Below are 20,607 nucleotides of genomic sequence, written 5' to 3'. Positions count from 1 at the left end.
CGCACCCATCCAGACCTTGCTGCCCTCTTGAGTGAGACCTCAGCTGACAGTGGTCACAAGTATCCATCTTTCCTTTTTGTAGGTTCATTCAACACTTTGTCATCACTAAATTCAGCTTTTAAGCCTTCACAGTGAGCCTATCATCTTGCATTATTAATATACAGTTAAATCCAATAGACCCATCATAGAACAAAGTGCTGTGGAAGCACTGAGGTCGAATGGATTAATTTCAACTGGGAGGACTGTGAGGCACCAGGGAAGAGATAATATTAGAGCGCAGTTGTTTCATGAATAGGATTTGGTAAAGGGGTTAATGTGGAGTGGTGATGAGAGGTAATAATCAATGATGATTCTAAGCTTTCATGACTGGGTCGATGATAATTTGTTAAACAAATGAACTTCTAGCTGGAGTAACTCAGTGACATGAATGCCATTTTCAATACAATAGAAAAATGAACCAATATATGAGATGGAGGACAATGTTTGACTTGGTTTGAGACAATTTTTTAGGTGTCTGTGGGCAATCGACGTAGAGATATTCAACCAAGTACTTCTCTGAGGCCAAGGGAGAGTTTATGGGTTATTCACAGGAACTCTCTGTTCCCTCTTGGTTGTATACAGTGCTGTATTAACAAAGAGTGCTTTCCACTGTCTTAGCGGCTCAGAGAGGATAACTGTTTTGCTCAACTGGTGGGAGAATGAGCAACACTACCTCTTTTCACTGCAAATTTAGGATTTGTTTGTTTAACCACTAAGAGAGATGAGGGTTGAGGCCGAGGAAGCAGATTACATTTTGGACAGTAGCATGAAACAAGAGAGAAAGAATAAAAGGACTTTAGGGCAGCCCTTATGTTGAAGGAACAGTCAAAGAAAAAAGGAGCAGATGAAGGCGACCACGTGACCTGTCACTTCCTACCCCACGAGGCTCATCAAGCTCCTTAAGGGATGGGGTCTGTCATCCTTTCTTTCCCTGAAAGCAGGTTACGAGAGTGCATAGTGGAAACCACTATACTCGAGAGGAGTAATAATGACAGTAGACATATAATGACTCTCCAAGTGGGCCGAGTAGGGTAAGTGCCTAGAACAGTATGATAATTGGGGAAGATGTAGGGACAGCAGGTTTTTAGACATGCTTGGAATGGCAGCTTCCTGAGGGTGGGTCATTAAGAAGGGTTAAATTTAGGTATACATGGGTGAAGACAATGAAAAGATTTCTTGGAAGGTGGTGGTGTTCAATCCCTCAGTTGTGTCCAACTCTTTGTGACCCCACGGACTATAGCAAGCCAGTCTTCCCTGTCCTTCACCATCTCCCCAAGCTTGCTCAAACTCATGTCCATTGAGTCAGTGATGCCATCTCATCCTCTGTTGCCCCCTTCTCCTCCTCCTCCATGGCATCAGGGTATTTTCTAATGGGTTGGCTCTTCACATCAGGTGGCCAAAGTGTTGGAGCTTCAGCATCAGTCCTTCTAATGAATATTCAGGATTGATTTCCTTTAGGATTGACTGGTTTGATCTCCTTACAGTCCAAGGGACTCTCAAGGGTCTTCTCCAATACCACAGTTCAAAAGCATCAATTCTTCCACACAAAGCCTTCTTTATGGTCCAACTCTCACATCCATACATGACTACTGGAAAAAACATAGCTTTGACTAGACAGACCTTTTTCGGAAAAATAATGTCTCTGCTTTTTAATATGCTGTCTAGGTTGGTCCTAGCCTTTCTTCCAAGTAGCAGGTGTCTTTTAATTTCATGGCTGCAGTCACCATTTTGCAGTGATTTTGGAGCCCAAGAAAGTCAAGTCCGTTACTGTTTCCATTGTTTCCCCACCGATTTGCCATGAAGTGATGGGGCCGGATGCCATGATCTTAGTTTTTTGAATGAGTGGAATGGATAAAAGGAAGGGGTATAGGAAACACTGCAGAGGATTTGAGGTAGAAGGTGATATTCAGGGTGTGATTCTCCTGGTCAAACCCAGGGCTCTGGATGAGGAATGCTGGGTCCTGTCTAAGGGAGGGTGTTAGTGGTGGTGGCAATGACAGCGCAGCAGCTTAGACGGGAGTCTCACTTCTGCAGCCTCGTGGGAAGGCCCAAGTTCGGGGTCCAAAAGGCCCGATGGGTAAAGGCACAGAAGGATCAATAAGGTCACTGCGGGGCCACTTTGGGAGGCGGCCAACGCTGTGCTCTTTCCCTCGGTGCTAGGGAAGCCCTGGTCTCCACAGCGTTCCAGGTCTCACTAGCTCTCCCCATTCCTGGCACGGGTAAGCGGCGCTGCACGGAGCCTCCTTTCTTCGCCTGACCACCGCCTCTTGGGGGCTCCTGTCCTCTGACCTCCCCACTCTCCCCACCCTTCCCTCTTTTCTCCAGGACGCCGCGCGGGGGTCCTCACCCTCCCCGCGTCGCACGCCCACCCCGCTGCCTCCTCGGCCCGCGGGGAACTACCGCCCCGAGCTCGCCTGCGCCCCCGGGGCTGCCGGGCCGCTGCTGGCGAGCCGGAGCGCAAGGGCGCAGCTTAACGGTCCCGCGGCCGCGCCCCGCCTGGCGGCGCCGCAACTGCTGCCCGCCCTCCCTCCCACCCCGTGCGTCATGACGCCGGCGCCCAACGCGGAAGCCGCTCGCGGCGCGCCTGGTCCAGCCGCGGGCTGAGCGCGGAGTCGCGGGCGGGCGGGCGCGGGAGCCGAGCCGGGGCGCGAGCCGAGCGCAGCCTTCTTCGCTAGCCGGGCCAAGCGGGCACCGCGGGCTGAGCGGGACGAGCGCACCAGCGGGCGGAGCGGGGACACGGCGCGCTGGGGCCGCCGCCGAGGGGGATGCAGCTGCCTCCCCGGGCCGGCGTGTAGAGAGGGCGGGTCCCCGGCCTCGGGAGCGCGGCGGTGGAGGGGACAGAGGCGGCGGCCATGGCGACCCCCAGCAACCTGGGGTCCTCCGTCCTGGCGAGCAAGACCAAGACCAAGAAGAAGCATTTCGTCGCGCAGAAAGTGAAGCTCTTTCGGGCCAGCGATCCGCTGCTCAGCGTCCTGATGTGGGGGGTAAACCACTCGGTAAGGACTCGGGCTGCGGCGCGCAGTCCCTTTCCTCCTCCTCTTCCTCCTCGCTCCCCTCCTCCTCTCGCTGCAGCTGCTGCGGGGCGGGGAGCCCGAGCCGGGCCCCGGCCCTCCGGCTGCTAGCCCTCCGGGGCTGCTCGTTCGCCGCGGCGCTTGGGTGCCCCCAGACCCGCGCGCTTCGCTCCCGCCCCTCGGGGCCACCCGGGCGCGCCTCCGGGATCCCCTTGGGACCCTAGGGCCGGATGCGGGACGGGAGGGTCCAATTTGCATTTGAACCCTGCGGCGAGTACCGGTATCGCTCCTCAGTCCGTCCGTCCGCTCTCTGGCCGATCTGTCCCCGCAGTCCGGGAACTGGGAAGTTTGTGCGGGGCACGACTCCGCCGGGGCTGTCACCCCTGGTGGCGGGGGCTGTTGGGGCCAGAGTCCCGGCGATCCCTTCCTCTGCGGGGGCGGCCCGGTCCTCCTCCGTCGGGCAGGTGTACCTGTCCGAGGTTGGGAGTGTCTGGAGCCTTTCCGCACGAGGAACAGGGACGAGAATACTGGAGATCGCGGAGCTTTGGGCAGCGGCTTAGTTCTTAGGTCCTTCCCCGCCCCCCACCCCCCTCCCCTTTAAAGGCGTTATTCTTGGACACAAGGAATCTTTCTGGCGAAGAAAAAGGCAATGTATATATGGCACTGGCGTTTAGCATCTTTCCCTACTCTCCTCCCGTCTTCGCCCTGCCGCTGTGCCTGCTGAAGAGCTGCTTGGCGGGGCGTCTGGCTCCGCACATCTCCTCCCCCACTTTGGGGAGCCAGGCCGAAGTCGCCGCCTGCGGAAGGGCGGCCTGGGGATGACCGCAGAAGGGGGGGTCTCGGCGGGCGCGGTGGAAGGCGATCTTGAGTTGACTGCACCCGTTTGGGGGGTTTATTTCAAAAGCTGGAGGAGACGGCCTGGGAAGGTTGGCTTGGAAAGGCTAGCCTAACACACAAGCCAAGGTGCTGAAGATGCGCGGCTGCGGGCTATGCGGACTGCGGTCTGGGGGTCCGAAATAGCCTCCTGCTGATCTTAACAGCGAGAAACTCTTGCAGTTTTAATCACCTTAGGATCAGGAAACCCGATAGGAGCTGTTGGCTGAGCCGTGAAAGTTTAAATGAGCCTGTGAATTTTGACCATGACCTACCCACTGCAGTCAGTCGGCGTCTGGGGATAAGTGTATGTAGGCTTGTCTTCCGTACTTTTGATTTCGATGGATGTCTATGGGCCCTTTACAGCATAATAGAAATGACGGAAAACCATGCTGGTCTTTTAAAAGAACATTCTCAATGTAATGAACTTAGTTGAAATGGTTCAAAACCATCGTATTTGTATTTTTCGTTCCCTAGCTGAGCTGGGGGAAAGGTGAAACTGTATTAGAATTGATTGTGTTTGCGTGGTGTGACTGTTTTTAAGAAGGTTGAAACATGATTATTTCTATCAAGCCTAATGCCTGATCCACTGAAGTTTAACTTCCTCACAACTTGTTTAGCAGGCTTTTGCAACAGCAGACACTACTACATCATCCTCCACCTCCCCCCCATTTTATTACAGTAAATAAAATGTTATTTTTTCTTATGTAATACATGCACAGTTCAGAGTTATGCTTTAAATTTGTTAAGCTTCTTAAAATTATGTTGTTGTTAGTTGCTTTTTTAAAAAAATTAATGTTAGTTCTGTATGTATGGATGCTTTTATCTCCTTTGAAGTGCTGGTGTTTTGGTCAGGAGAGTGTTTGTGTCTGAGAGTTTAACTTACTAAACTAGTAGCCATAACATGCCACTGGAAGAGCCTGCTCTCTGGGAATTTAGTCCCAACGCCAGTTTACTTTAGAAACCTTGTAATCCTGTGTGTGTTACTGTAACCACTTCTGTTGGTACTTTGTATTTTTTAATTGCTACATCTGTTTTAGAATTTCTTGCTAATTGGAAATATTTTGAAACTATGTAAAGTTTGTAAAAATAATGTGTGATTTGTAGATAGTGCATTTTCTTTTGCTTTCAAAAAAAGTTTGCAAGTCTAAGTGTAGTCATCCAGAGAAGTCAAGTTTCCATAGTATGAAATATAACCATGTTATTCATTCAACAAATATATATCATCAGGCATATTATGGTAGCTTCTGTACAAAGGACTGCTAAAAATGCTCCTCATGTTTTTGTCCAGGTATCTTTTTTTTTGAGGGTTCTGAGTTGACATAAGAAAGGTCTATTTCACAGCCTTCTTTTTAAAAATGTTTATTTTTTTTCTTTTTTTTTTTTTAAGAAAGGACGTATATATAAAGATGAAATCTAAGCGCTCAGATGCCATGTGTTTCTGGTTGATTTCATTTTAGGTAACAAAGTCTTAGATAAATGTTTTCATATGACCTTGTGTGCACCAAAGTCTACAGTATAGTATAAGAATGAATTTGTCAGTTGTGTTGTGTATGAATTGAGACTTTTGGGAAAGCCTGGTGGAGCAGGAAGAGATCATTCAAATCAGTCCTTCTCTATATTTCTTCTTCTTCTTCTTTTTATATAATTTTATTCATTTATTTAATTTTATTTTTGGCTGTGCTGAGTCTTCATTGCTTTGTGCGGGCTTTCTCTGGTTGCGTTGAGTGAGAGTTACTCTTCACTGGGGTGAATGCGCTTCTCATTGTAGTGGCTTCTCTTCTCACAAAGCGCAGGCTCTAGGCATTTGGGCTCAGTAGTTCCAGCTTGTACACCCTAGAGCACTGGCTCAGTAGTTGTGGCACATGGGTTTAGTTGCTCCTGGCATCTGGAATCTTCCCAGACTAGTGGTCAAACCCCATGTCCCCTGCATTGGCAGGTGGTATCTTACCCGCTGCACCAGGGAAGTCCCCTTCTGTACATTTATAATGTAATCAAAATTAATGGGAAAAGATGTCATGAAGATTGCAATTTCTTGCTTTTACAATTTGTATTTGGACCACTAAAGGGGAAACTACTACTCTGTAGTCATTTGCTACACTGAGGATCATGTAGGCATCTTATAATGTTGGGAATATCTATACACCACAGTAAAATGCTCATTGGATCTGTGTTCCCATTCTTTTTCTAACTCTGTTGATCTTGGGCCTATTAACTATTTTTGCATCGATATTTGTTCTGTGAAGTAAGGTTATTGGACTGGATGATTTCCAACTTTTTCCCCTAACTTTAGGATTCAACTACTTTTACAGTCAATTAGGTTCCTAGCATTGACTTAGGGTCCCCAGACTAGAAAGAGTAATATTGCATGACAAAAGAAAGAATAATGATAGAGTTGGACTATTATAGAAAAGTAATAGTACATAACAACAGTTACATGACTATTATAACCTTGCAAATGCAGCCACTCTCAGGGAATTTTCAAGGCCATGGCTAGAGGCTAGGAAATCTGTGGTGATGGCAAGAGATGTGTGAACTAAGAGTTTGTGGGATTGATTGTACGTAGTTGGACTGCACTGCAGTCTGTTATGTCCAAGTCTATTTGATCGAAATGTAGAAACTTGTAATTAAGGTGGAAAATTTCAAGTCGTCCATTGTGGTGATAATTCTCAGTGACAAGAAAAAGCTTGACTTTATGTGGTTAATTTGATATGTTACTGCTTTCTGACTTAGAATACCCATCAGTGAATGGACCACTGCCAATTTTTATTTTAAGTATTTTAAGTGGAGAATATAATTGAATACATAAAAGGAAAAGATGACTTAAGAAGGCAATTTTGTCTTGTTACATTTGGAATTAAACTAAAAATGATCAGGCAGTTAGCTTCTTACAGTATTTTTAATAGTGTGTGGAACATATAGAATGATAGGAGCCAGGGCTTGTTTTAAATAGATATTCTGAAAGATTTTTATGGGAGTGAAATAGCTTTTTAGAAATGAGTATTTAAAAGCCTGTTTAAATATCTATAGGAAGACCTTTTGGACAGAAAAAGTTTAAAGGATGTAAAACTTGCTTAAAACAAATGTAGTGTTTAGAAGTAATCAACATTAATGTTAATGTTTAGATTTTTTTTTTTTTCTTTTTTTTGGTTGCGAGCCATGGAAATGTGGATGAACAACAGGCCAAATTCTGAAATATTAGAGGGGTTTTGGAAGTCACAGTGGAAGGATGAATTGGTAAGCAAACCAGGAGAGCAGGGCTAGGCTGGGCATCATGAATAACTGGAGCCAGTGCTTGGGTGCTCTTGGGACTTTTCTGTCTGTTTTGGTTTTGTTCTTACTCATAGCTGTCAGGTTTCCTCCATGAGCAGAGAACTAATGCTTCTTGAATTTCACTGTTTGTAATCCTCCACTCCCCACAAAGGGGTTTTCTGTCTCTGATTCTGTTCATAAACATCCCATGGAAGGATTCTGACTGGTCCAGCTTCCATCAGTGGAGGCATTTCTTGGATCGAGCCGTTGTGAAAAGGTGACGGCTCTTGCTCATTGGAGTTGAGGAAGAACAGTTCCCCACAGAACAGGCAGGCAGCATCAGGCAGGCGTGCACCCTGGTACTGGAGCTGAGTGAGTGTCTTGGTGCCCAGGCCCCACGTTTGTGTGTTTTGGCAAATACGCCGTTATCTGAGCTGAGCGCTGTAGCCTTTGTTATGTTCTCATCAAGATCCTAGACTTGCAATGGTATTGCGAAATAGTGATGCCTTTTAGGTTCACGGGTTTCTATTTGGGCACTGAAAAAGATAAAAGAAGGAAACGGGTTTAAAAGTGAAACGAGTAACTGTGAAATGTTGACTAAATGGAATGGAATGAGGCAATTAAATGAAAACCATAATGAGCTAGACAATAGATCAAACGTGAATGGAACCCAAATAACCATTCATTGAAGAACTAGTCTCAGACAATTTTTTTTTCTTCTCTTTACTTTATAGAGAAAAGAATAATGCCAGGCACACACATGCAAAATGTATTATTAGGGAAATATTTTTATACCCTCTAAAACTTGGGATTATATCCTGAGGACAGAATACATTTTCTTCTCTGTTCATTGACTACCTCAGAGTGAACTTGAATATTCAGAATGATGCCCTTAGCAAGACAGGGATTTCTCTTTCTATGACAGGATTGTCTGCTACATTTTTGCTACAGCAAGAATTGTAATAAACAAACAAAACCTGCCTTATGTTGATTAGAAAATGTGGTCAACCAGAGTAGTTAATTCTGCCAACATACCTTTGGAAATACAAATTTTGGAATTTAAGAGAATTGGGACAATTTGGCCAAATGTCTTGTGCTCAGACAGATTAGGTTCAAGTCCTGCCTCCATCAATGTTTCTCCACTTGCGCCTCAGTTTACTCATTCTTACAATGGAGATGATGATGGCTATCTCACAGGATTATTTGGGGTCAAGTAAGATAATGTATTTAAAGACGAGCACTATAATTGGCAGTAATTGTACCTTAAAAATGAACACATTCAGATGCCATTAGGCTGGTAGCATATTAATCAGCATTAGACAAGTGCTTCTCAAAAATTTGTTGTGTGTTTGAATCATCTGAGGACATTTAAAAACTACCTCCTAGCTTATTTCCCCGTATATACTTTTATTCACGTTTCCTTTTGTGTGTGTGTGTGTGTGTGTGTGTGTGGGCGTGCGCGTGTGCCATGGACCACCCCCACCCCCCCACCATGGCAGTCCAATGAAGGCTATGGATCCCTTCTCAGATTAATGTTTTTGAACAAATGAATGAAAATGGATAGGGTACATCCTACCCTTCACAGATCTGCTGAATTCTATCCATGGACAACTTCAGGGGTTTGGAGAACCCAGTTAAGAACCATTCCAAGAGTAAGTTGAAGGTGGTGTGGGGTGGAAAGCCAGGAGAGCATGGAGCAGGCGGGAAGAATCATACATGGTAGGAACAGGCATGTATGAATGATTCCCTGCTGAGATCATAGTGCTAGGAGGTGGTGGGATTCAGCCCTGTACACTTAACCATGGAGCTGTGCTGCTGGGCCGGGGCCAGAACTAATAATTTCTTGCCCTCTTTAGTGATCTTTTCTTTCCTTCTTTAGCCTTAAAGGCTTTGACTGCTACTGCTGCTGCTAAGTCGCTTCAGTCGTGTCCGACTCTGTGCAACCCCATAAACGGCAGCCCACCAGGCTCCTCTGTCCGTGGGATTTTCCAGGCAAGAGTACTGGAGTGGGGTGCCATTGCCTTCTCCGAAAGGCTTTGACTAGGTATTGGCTAGTCATAAGGAGGAAAACAATTTTTCTTTAATAGAAAGAAAGTCATTACTTTTATTCAAAGCATCTAAGAAGATAGCATATGTAAAATTTATTCATGAAAAATCTTATAGGAAGTTTTAAAACAGGTTTGCCTATCAAGTGCTCCAGAGCCACCTATGGATGGTGGCCACTGAGTTGGAGAAAGACTTGTTTTGCCATCGTTGTCTCACTTTGTATTGGACAATGCTCCCTACTCTGGGGTGCTCCTTCTTGGGGCCATCTTCTTTTGTTTTTTTTTATTGTTTTCCTTCACTCCCTAGGTGCCTCATGGAGCTCCTCCTCTCCCCGTGCAGTCTCTCCATGTTGAGATGCCCTAGGATCTCAGTGTCTGCTTCTAGAACTTCAGAATGTGTTTCATCTGTGTGACCTTATTTGGCCCTGTGACTTCCCATGCTAATAACTGAGGAATGTGTATCTTCCCTTCTGACCTCCCTGCCAGCTCCATCTTCAGTGTCTTATTCGATATCTTCACCCGAATGCCCAATGGGCACTTCAGATGCGTCCCCACTAGGACTCTTCGTTTCCTCCCCCTGCCCTGTCCTACCTGCCCTGATCCAGTTTCTTCCTCATCTCAGTCAACAGACACCATCTACCCAGGTGCTCAAGCCCCAAACCCAGGAACCAACCTCCATCCTTCTCTCTGCCTCACCCCCGCCTTCGCGACTCCCAACTCCAAGTCCTAACTCTGCATATTTGTCTCTCCCCAGTTGAATTCTCTTCCTCTAGAACACACGGGAGGCTTTAGGTCTGCCTCTGGCCACCCTGCCCTGTCTCCATCAGGTTCTCAACAGCAATGGCAGGTCGCTCATCTTTCTGAGACGTCAACAGTGTCCTGTCGCTTCTTCACTGAAAACCTTCCAGAGGCCGCCCTATGCACATTTAACTGGATCACTTTGCTGCACACCTGAAACTTACAAAACATTATAAAGCAGTTATACTTCAATAAAAAATAAAAACAAACTTAAAGAGGAAAAGAAAACTGAACACTTTTCAAGTGGCTTGGAGATCTTACCCGCCTTGTCCCAACTTTCCCCTATGCCTTCTCCCTTCTAGCCACACTGGTCTTTTTCTGTTCCTTAAATAAACCAAGCCCAGAGCAGCCCACCCCTCAGCTTCCACACTGTGTTTCTTCTTCATCTGGAATGTTCTTCCCTGAGTCTCTGAATGGCAGGCCTCTGCTCCTCATTTTACTTTCTCAGCTAAAGGCTTGCCCTCTCCTAGAGCGTCTGTGACCTTATCTAGAGAAGTCTCTCCGCTCTCACACGGCTCTTAGTCTCTCCGTGACACTTGACACTGTGGGAAGTGGAGTTGTTTACATGTTGATTATTTCTCTCCCCCGACTGGACTGTGAAGCTGTTAACTTCAGTTCTCCAGCATCTGAGACTTGATCTTGTCACTGCTGCTTTCCACATCCAGAACGGTGCTCGTATGCAGTAGGCGCCCAATAAGTACTGTGGAATGAAGAGTGGAGCCACTGAGTGCTCCACAGGGGTATCAGGAGCCCTTCCGCCATGGATTTTCATCAGCACACAAGCTCCATTTTTGCTAGGACTGAGCAGAGTGTTTAGAGCAGTTTGCTGAGTGTGTTAAGCAATGCCCAGGGGCATGGGGGAGGCCTGCCTGCAAGCTGCTGATAAGAGATGTGGGGTAACCACAAGCTGATGACAAATCAAGGAGCCTGTGTCCACAGCTGCCGGGGAGAACTTTGCCTTGTGAACATGCCGGAGAATGTTCTGAGTCAACAGCCTCTCCCAGAACATCACCAACTCAACTGTGCTGAAGACCACGAAAGCACTGCTGAACAGTCTGAGACCCCGATGTGTAGAAGAGTGCACTTCAAGGTCATGTCTGGTCTAGCCCATGTGGTGGGAGTCTGTTAATGCAGGAGTCCCCAGCCTCCAGGATCGTTAATAGTGCCTGATGATCTGAGGTGGAGCTAATATAATAATAGAAATAAAGTGCACAATAAATGTAATATGCTTGAATCATCCTGAAACCACCCCCTCGCCACCCCATCCTGCCCACCTCATGGAAAAAATTGTCTTTGACGAAACCTATCCTTGGTCCCAAAAAGCTTGGGGGCTACTCTGTTAATGTCTTCCGATATGCCTCTAAAAGGTCTAGCATTCAGAAGCATGCCATCCATAAGTGAAACTGAAGATTCTACAAACGTTGTGAAATCAGTGATGATCCCAGTGTCTCGGATCTTCCTGGGTATCTTTCTACAGTATTACGTTTCTGCTGGTTCTTAGTCACAGTGCCTCCTTCCCATGTTCGCTTGGTAATTTTCGCCATGAGCTGCTCATTTGGACAATATTTGGGGAGGATTTTTGAGTCTTAGGGTGAAAGGGTGTCCCTCTAATGAGGATTGTTCTTGTTGCCAGGTGGCTAGGAGCACTCTGGACCAAGTCCATTTTAAACTAAACTCAGAGCTTGGGATTCTTTGGACTTGCTAGTGATATACGGAGAAGGCAATGGCACCCCACTCCAGTATTCTTGCCTGGAAAATCCCATGGACCGAGGAGCCTGGTGGGCTGCAGTCCATGGAGTCACTAAGAGTCAGACACGACTGAGCGACTTCACTTTCACTTTTCACTTTCATGCACTGGAGAAGGAAATGGCAACCCACGCCAGTGTTCTTGCCTGGAGAATCCCAGGGACGGGGGAGCCTGGTGGGCTACCGTCTATGGGGTTGCACAGAGTCGGACACGACTGAAGCGACTTAGCAGCAGCAGCAGCAGTGATATATGTTTGGGCTGTAGTCCCATGGGGCTAGAATGGGTTTATTTGGGGATCACCTTTCCCCTGAGGCTGTAACCCTTTTGGATCCTGGCCTTATGGAGAGAGAGTTTCCTGTAAGATCCCCACGTTGGGTGGGCTCTAGGCGCCGACCTCTGTTCCTCTTCACCCACGGGACCCTCAAAGCCTTCAGAGTGCAGTGGCTCCCATGGAGCTGACAGCTCTCGCATCCCATGTTCATTCGCTCAGATTTTGGCAAGGTAACTCCTGCCTCCTCAGTGCTTTGATGCCTTTAAGAAGATGTTTTAAAAATGTATATTTTATTCAGGATATTTAGTTGTTTTCAGTGGCAGATAGTTCCACCTTATCAGCAGATATGGAAATCAGCATCAAAGTTTCTAAAGAGAGGGAAGGCCAGGGTACAAGCGAGGGTCAAGTCAGAGACCCCAGGGTGCTTGGGTGCTTCTCTGCCACCCCAGGGATCAGTCAGTAACTCAGTGCCACCAGAGGAGACCCTGAGAAAGTCATTGTTGTCCTCCAGGTAAGAGGCAACCAGAGTCTGAACCAGGGCAGTTCCCTGGTGGCCGAGAGAGGGTGTCTCCAGAGATGTTTGGGAGGTTGACTTGGCTGGATTTGGTAACTGCATGAGGGAATGGATAGGAAGGCGTTGAGGGTGACCCTGGGTTTTCTAGTTTGGGCACCTAAATCATTCTCTTTCATTCATGCTCCATTACATTAATGGTTACCTTCTGGGCTATTAGCCAAAAAGAAGCCATATTATCTGCACTTAAATTGCTCTTTTGTAGAAATGATTATATTTGCAATTTTGATGTTTACATAAACCTTTACAGTTTATAGGTAAATCCAGCATTTGACAGATAATTCAGCATTTGACATCTTCAATCTTAATAAATTCCACCTCCACAACTAGGAGATGTGGTTTCATGGTCTAGTTTTAACTAATATATACTTTATTTTGTAAAAAGTGTCATTTTCATATCTAAAGTTCTTCTGTTAATAACCTGTAATTAGTCTAGGGTACTTTTTTTTTGGGGGGGGGGGTGTTTTCTTTAAGGCCTTAGAGGAAGAAGTATGAAAAAGACAGGTTTTTTGCTTGTAAGGAGTTCATAGACCTACTGGGAAGATAGGCATGTAATTATGTAAACAAGGTGCTAAGTTGGTGAATTAATGAAACTGCCTTCAAGGTTTATTTGGTTGTAAATGACAGTCATGAAAATCAGCTTAGCTAGAGGAAAAAACAGGGAGGGGTGATGGGGTAGCTCCTGGAACCATAGGGCCCTGAGAGCCACATGTAGACAAGGATCCAAAGTGTCTGCTTCCTCACTTTCTCTTGAATCTTTGCAAGACTTTTCCTGAATCTTTTCTCCAACAACATTGTCTTTTCTCAGCTGCTTTGCTTATTAGCTATGCTTATTTGCCCCTAGGTGCAAGTCCATTCAGATGGCTTTTAGTCTCCCTGCACCTAATTTCAGATTTCTTAACAGTGAAAAAAAGGGGGAGTGACAAAGAAGAGAGTCAGTGGCCATCAGAGCAGCCAGCTGGGGCCATGGGGTCTCCCACAGTGCAGGTTTGGTGCCTAGGTGGAGGGACAGTGACAATTCTCAAACCTTGGAGTCTTTCTGGGCGAGGGACCCCTCTCCCCTGGCTGTGTGCACAGATCTACAGATGACAAAGGCTTCATAAACTGCCCCTGGAGAGTTAGTGCTACGTGAGTTGGATTTTGAAAAATGTGTTGGAGTTCACCTGGTAGAGAGGCTGGAGGGGACGGTTATAGGCAGAGTAAGAAGTGTGTTGTTGCTGTTGTTGTTTAATCTTTAAGTCGTATTTGACTGTTTGCGACCCCATGGATGAGGCTCCTCTGTTCATGGGATTCTCCAGGCAAGAATACTGAAGTGAGTTGCCATTCCCCTCTCCAGGGGATCTTCCTGACCCAGGGATCGAACCGGGGTTTCCTATATTGCAGGCAGATTCTTTACTGTCTGAGAAGCGTGTACAAGAGCATAAAGCACCTGTGTCGTTTTAGGGACCTGCTGAACCTTTCTTCAGGAGCTGTTATGCTTCCCATCTTCTAGTTTTACAGTTTGGTTTCCATTCTCTCGCATGTGTTCCTGTTTAAATTCCTTACTGTTTGCATTGATTCTTTTGAGCTTGGTTATATTCAGATCCTGCCTGCAAGTTGCTGGACACCCTAACAATCAGAGCTTAGTGCTGTTAGTAATTGTAAAAACATACTTTGTTTTTGTTTCCACCTGCACATTGAGAAAAGCAGTATGTATTGTACTAATGGACCCAAGGATGAGAAGCCTGGATGGCACTCATCACATAACCCGCACAGAGATGCCCGCATGGGAGGGGCAGTACAGCTGCCCACATGCCCCCCCAGCCAAGGGCTGCAGCAGTCAGAGCCAGGCTCACTTTTTGTAATTTGCCTTCACAGAAAAAGCTCATCTTCTGATGTACACAGAGGTGGCCTGTGTGCCATCAGCCTTCCTGCTTTTCTCAGGTCAGGCATCCCAAATTTCATGTCGAATTCCTAAGGAATTCCTGGAGGAAGCCTTCAGGTGGAGATTAGGCTGGACAGAAGAAAAGAAAGCAGGGTTTCCTTTACAGATTTAAATCTACTCCAGAAAACGCATAATTACGCAGGATTTTCTGCTATGTGCAAGCTTGCATTGTGCAAAGTAGTTTGCACAAGTTTGGACGATGGTGAGTGATGGCCTTTGAGGCAGAAATTGGTCCATACCCAGTTGTTCTTTGGGCACATTACTGTTTAATGCCTCCAGGTAATAGGATGCAAAATTACCTGACATGACCAAAGGCAGCGGGCCAGAGACACTCTGTCCCCTGGTCCTTGCTCTTTGCTTGACTCAGGTGGCTAGATCCTCAGTGTTGGAAGAATGAATTTCATGGTTCTGTCCAGTTTTTGTGCATTTGGTTCTAGTCTGTATAGACTCAGTGGTTCCTTACATTCTTTCCATCACGTGATCTTCACAGTTGAATTTTTTTTTTTTTCAGCCTCGCATTAAGCAAGGCTTACAAAAAATTGGTTTAAGACTCAAAATTGTTTCTCTCCATGGAAATCTTTAGTAAAAGGCGAAAGATTTTTAAAGATAAAGTCCTTTCTGTATTTCTTAGAAATTAAGCACTTCTGAAGGTGGGTATGAAAGGCTTTTAGCAGTTTATTTTTTGACACGTTCTGCAGGTTTTGAGTGGCCTTCCTAAAATCTATATTAAGTGTGTAAATAGAATATAAAGTTTTTCAGGAACACATCTATCACAGTATAAATAGAAAGATTTGTCCTTACAGTTTATCTTGCACACCTGCATGCCCAGATTGGAATCCCCCGACTCCCAAACACAAACACCATCACTGTCATTGTTTCATTTCCGGGGATAACCAGGTGTGGATGGTATCAGAAGCCTTGCAGACCAAGTTATTCCTAGTCTTAAAAAACTTCAAGACACCGATCCAAATAAGCGGAAACTCAATGTCTTTACTCTTGAATTTCCCTGAGTAATTCTCCTCCAGCCCCACCACGTTGCCCCCTCCGTCTGTCATGGCCCCAGATGTCTGGGGTGTTCATGCATCTTTCACAAATCTGCCCTGACTCCTGATGTTTCCATGCTCCCAAAGGACTGGTTCCACTGTGCTGCTAATCAGCTTTACCTTTTAGAAAATATGCTCTACCTTTTTTCTGTGCCCCGGAGCCTGAGAAGAAACTTTCTTTCCAACTGACCCCCTCCCTCATAGAACCAAGACCCCAGGCTTTTACTCCATTAGGAATTGAAATATATTTCCACATCAAAACAGCCAGCCAGCCACCTTCCAAATGAATGCTTGGAACATTGAAACTCAACCCATTCGTAAAGTATTCTGCTTGCACACAGATGAAAAGTTCAAATGCTCTGGCATAGAAAGAACTGTTCAGAACAATTATGATAAATCCAGAAGGCACTTTTTTTTTCTTGAGCACCTTGAGCCAAATTAGGAGGATAGGAGAAAATTTAAGGGACATTTTAAATGAAGAATATAGGTTAGGATAAGCTAGTATATCCCTTTGACTTATTCACTTTTCTTTTGTAATTTTGGCATCAGATATTCACAAATTTAAAACATGTCAGTAAAGATTTGATCCAGTAAATAGGCCATGGTGAATATTTTTGTTTTGTGTTATATGGAACTTTTTTTTTCCTATGTCTGTTTAGGTGAACTAGAGTTGTTCATGGTTTCAGTTCAGTTCAGTTCATTTGCTCATTTCTTTCTGACTCTTTGCGACCCCATGAATTGCAGCACGCCAGGCCTCCCTGTCCATCACCAACTCCCGGATTCACTCAGACTCACGTCCATCGAGTCAGTGATGCCATCCAGCCATCTCATCCTCTGTCGTCCCCTTCTCCTCCTGCCCCCAATCCCTCCCAGCATCAGAGTCTTTTCCAATGAGTCAGCTCTTCGCATGAGGTGGCCAAAGTACTGGAGTTTCAGCTTTAGCATCAGTCCTTCCAAAGAAATCCCAGGGCTGATCTCCTTCAGAATGGACTGGTTGGATCTCCTTGCAGTCCAAGGGACTCTCAAGAGTCTTCTCCAACACCACAGTTCAAAAGCATCAATTCTTCAGCGCTTAGCTTTCTTCACAGTCCATCTCTCACATGCATACATGACCACAGGAAAAACCATAGCCTTGACTAGACGGACTTTTGTTGGCAAAGTAATGTCTCTGCTTTTGAATATGCTATCTAGGTTGGTCATAACTTTTCTTCCAAGGAGTAAGCGTCTTTTAATTTCATGGCCGCAGTCACCATCTGCAGTGATTTTGGAGCCCCCAAAAATAAAGTCTGACACTGTTTCCACTGTTTCCCCATCTATTTCCCATGAAGTGATGGGACCAGATGCCATGATCTTCGTTTTCTGAATGTTGAGCTTTAAGCCAACTTTTTCACTCTCCTCTTTCACTTTCATCAAGAGGCTTTTTAGTTCCTCTTCACTTTCTGCCATAAGGGTGGTGTCATCTGCATATCTGAGGTTATTGATATTTCTCCTGGCAATCTTGATTCCAGCTTGTGCTTCTTCCATCCCAGCATTTCTCATGATGTACTCTGCATATAAGTTAAATAAGCAGGGTGACAATATACAGCCTTGATGTACTCCTTTTCCTATTTGGAACCAGTCTGTTGTTCCATGTCCAGTTCTAACTATTGCTTCCTGACCTGCATACAAATTTCTCAAGAGGCAGATCAGGTGGTCTGGTATTCCCATCTCTTTCAGAATTTTCCACCATTTGCTGTGATCCACACAGTCAAAGGCTTTGGCATAGTCAATAAAGCAGAAATAGATGTTTTTCTGGAACTCTCTTGCTTTTTCCATGATCCAGCAGATGTTGGCAATTTGGTCTCTGGTTCCTCTGCCTTATCTAAAACCAGCCTGAATATCAGGAAGTTCACGGTTCATGTATTGCTGGAGCCTGGCTTGGAGAATTTTGAGCATTACTTTACTAGTGTGTGAGATGAGTGCAATTGTGCGGTAGTTTGAGCATTCTTTGGCATTGCCTTTCTTTGGGATTGGAATGAAAACTGACCTTTTCCAGTCCTGTGAGTTTTCCAGTCACTGCTGAGTTTTCCAAATTTGCTGGCATATTGAGTGCAGCACTTTCACAGCATCATCTTTCAGGATTTGAAATAGCTCAACTGGAATTCCATCACCTCCACTAGCTTTGTTCGTAGTGATGCTTTCTAAGGCCCACTTGACTTCCCATTCCAGGATGTCTGGCTCTAGGTCAGTGATCACACCATCGTGATTATCTAGGTCGTGAAGTTGTTTTTTGTACAGACCCTCGGGCGTGGGGTCCTCCTGGCTTCTGCCCTTGACCTCAGACGTGGGGTAGCTCCTCTCGGCTGTGCTAAGTGCGCCGGTCGCAGCCGCCCACACTAAATGCATTCACGGTTTCAGTGAAACTTAAATTCTAATACGAGGAGAGATGTGTGTATGTATGTATGTTTGTGTATGTATGTTATATCTTCTGTTTGAAAAATACTGACAAATATAGTGAAGAATTAACATGATCATTTTATCCAAAAGCAATCATTGTATATCTTTTTGAAAAATCTCTGAGATTATACTGTCTATATATTTCCTCATATCACTGTGTTCTTCACGGTGACAATTTTTAATTATTGCCTAATGAAATTTTAATAGTCTATATATTGGTTCCAGTTCTTTACCATAAATAATGCTGCAATCAACATTTCTTTATATAAAACTCCTTATATTGGATGATCTCCTTAGATTCCCCTTTGAGGGAGTTGATGAAAGGGTACGAATACATTAAAGCTCTTGGTCCATTTTGCCAGGGTGCGTCCTGTGAAGCCTGACCCAGTTTATAGTCCCAGCAGTGTGGGTGAGAGCCCTTTCCCACATCTCCTGCTCTGAGTATTTCTAAGTTGAGCAGAAAAAGACTGGAGTAAAATGATACCATTTTCCTTACATGTGTCATTTTAAGAGCATGCTTTAAATTCATTTCAAGCTCTGCTTAGAGGAGTGTTGTTGTTGTTCAGCTGCTTAGTCATGTCTGACTCTTTGCAACCCATGGACTGCAGCACACCAGGTTTCCCTGTCCTTCACTATCCCCCGGAGCTTGCTCAAACTCATGTCCATTGAGTCGGTGATGCCATCCAACCACCTCATCCTCTGTCTTCCCCTTCTCCTCCTGCCCTTTCCCAGCATCAGGGTCTTTTCAAAAGAGTCAGCTCTTCGCATCAGGTGGCCAAAGTATTGGAGCTTCAGCTTCACAATCAGTCCTTTCAATGGATATTCAGGGTTGATTTCCTTTAGTATTTACTAGTTGGATCTCCTTGCAGCCCAAGGGACTTTCAAGAGTCTTCTCCAGCACCACACTTCAGTTCAGTTCAGTTCAGTTGCTCAGTTGTGTCCAACTCTTTGTGACCCTATGGACTGCAGCACGCCATGCCCAGTCCAATGGCATTTATTGGCATACAAAACGCTTTGCCTCCAAGTATCCTAGTCAGGAATTTGTTGTTGTTTAAACTTGCTGCTTCATGTCAGACTTGACCTATGGCTGATTCAGATGCATCTGTCCAGAAGATATCATGGATGTCCACCAGAGTCCACAATCAGTGTGTGTGTGTGTGTGTGTGTGTGTGTGTGTGTATCACCCATCTGTAGTCCTGTCATTGGCTCGCAGCTTGGGTCTGTGTGCACCGCTCAGCTCTGACCCACCTTATCTGATGTAAACACATCAGTCACCTGTGCTGACCTTCCAGCCAACCTGCCGCCTGGCTAGGCCGGGGAGGGGAGGTTGAAGCTTCACTCGGTTTAAACTGTGAGCATCCAGCTCCCTTCTGTTTAGATAACTGGGATTTAGAAAGGAGAAAGCAAGGTAGTTTTTCCTTTCAGCAGAAGTAAGTGAGTATACTGTGTATTTTCATAACATAATAAAATTTCCTGTTTTAACTAACTCTTTTACACAATAGAAAAACTAACACTTCCCTTTTACTGAAGGAGAATTCCTGAGAACTTTGAAGAAAACTGAAGAAACAAAGGCAGAACTCATAGAAAGAAAGAGAAGCTTCGAAGCCAGAGCCACCCAGATCACCGTGATTTCCACTTCCTGTGGATGTGTTTTATGGTGACAGTAGCAGCTACAGTTGCCAATTTTCAGGCTGCCTAAATTACTATTTCAGATGGATGCAGGCTTTAAAATTAGCCCCTGGAGAATACATTTGTTTAAAAATTGAACCTTAATTGAATTTTTTTAAAAGCTTGAATTAAGTAGAAAATTAAGGGCTTTTTATAAGAGATGGTAATATATATTTAACTTGAGTGATCAATTACCTAAGAGAAATATTTCTGTCCTATTACTATTTTAAAATATTAAATGCTTGACACAAAAAGCATAAGATATTCTATCTTACTAAAGAAATCTCTTTAATTCATGTGTTAGGGGTCACAGACTCTTCTGAATAGGCTTCGGGACGTGTGTTGAATGAGAACCTAGTCACTGTGACTTCAGTTAAATAAACAATATCAATTTTTCATTAATTCAAAATGGGAACTTTTAGAATTATGAATATAAATCTTTTATACCCCTTCTGTTCTAAAGAAAATACATTGTTTCCTCATGTGAAAATTTTCTGTAAGAGTTTGAAAAAGTTTTAGTGCACAGTAATATTTTGAATGGAATTGTTATCTTCCACTTAGCCAGAGTGGCCAAAAATACTATTGTAGAACAAATTCATTCCCATTTCTGAATCTCCAAAGCAAAAGAACATTTAAGAATTCATTTCAACTTGGTTATTCATAAGAAGAAAAAACTTTTCTTATGGTATGTAGAATAGTCCTAAATAACAAGTTACAAGCTAGAAATATTTACTTAAAACTATTGGATATACTGAGAAGAGATCTAGCCTGTGTTTCCTTAAAAAAAAAAAACAAGACAAAGATCTTTCATAGTAAAACACAAATTGGAAATAATTTGACTATTCATTAGTGTGAAACTTGGGTTAAATGAAGTAAGATGTATATGCATGTTGAAATATGTTGTAATTCTTAAATATGTTTATGGAGAT

At 44.7% G+C, this 20,607-nt stretch overlaps 1 protein-coding gene and 1 pseudogene across 1 annotated transcript in view; one reads left to right on the top strand and one right to left on the bottom strand.

Moving 5' to 3' along the window:
* The first annotated feature begins 2,646 nt into the window (after nt 1–2,646).
* Nucleotides 2,647–20,607, top strand: part of PIP4K2A (phosphatidylinositol-5-phosphate 4-kinase type 2 alpha) — a 186,638-nt gene continuing 168,677 nt past the window's right edge. Inside the window, exon 1 of the mRNA XM_019973034.2 lies at nt 2,647–3,035. Coding sequence (XP_019828593.1) covers nt 2,892–3,035 — 144 coding nt within the window. The 5' untranslated portion in view covers nt 2,647–2,891. The remainder of the gene's footprint in view (nt 3,036–20,607) is intronic.
* LOC139186688 (U5 spliceosomal RNA) lies at nt 15,041–15,146 on the bottom strand (annotated as a pseudogene).

This window comes from Bos indicus, chromosome 13 (assembly GCF_029378745.1).
Source record: "Bos indicus isolate NIAB-ARS_2022 breed Sahiwal x Tharparkar chromosome 13, NIAB-ARS_B.indTharparkar_mat_pri_1.0, whole genome shotgun sequence".
In the NCBI taxonomy this organism is placed as follows: domain Eukaryota; kingdom Metazoa; phylum Chordata; class Mammalia; order Artiodactyla; family Bovidae; genus Bos; species Bos indicus.
The sequence above is the reverse complement of the archived record's forward strand: the minus strand, read 5'-3'. Positions and strand labels throughout refer to the sequence as shown.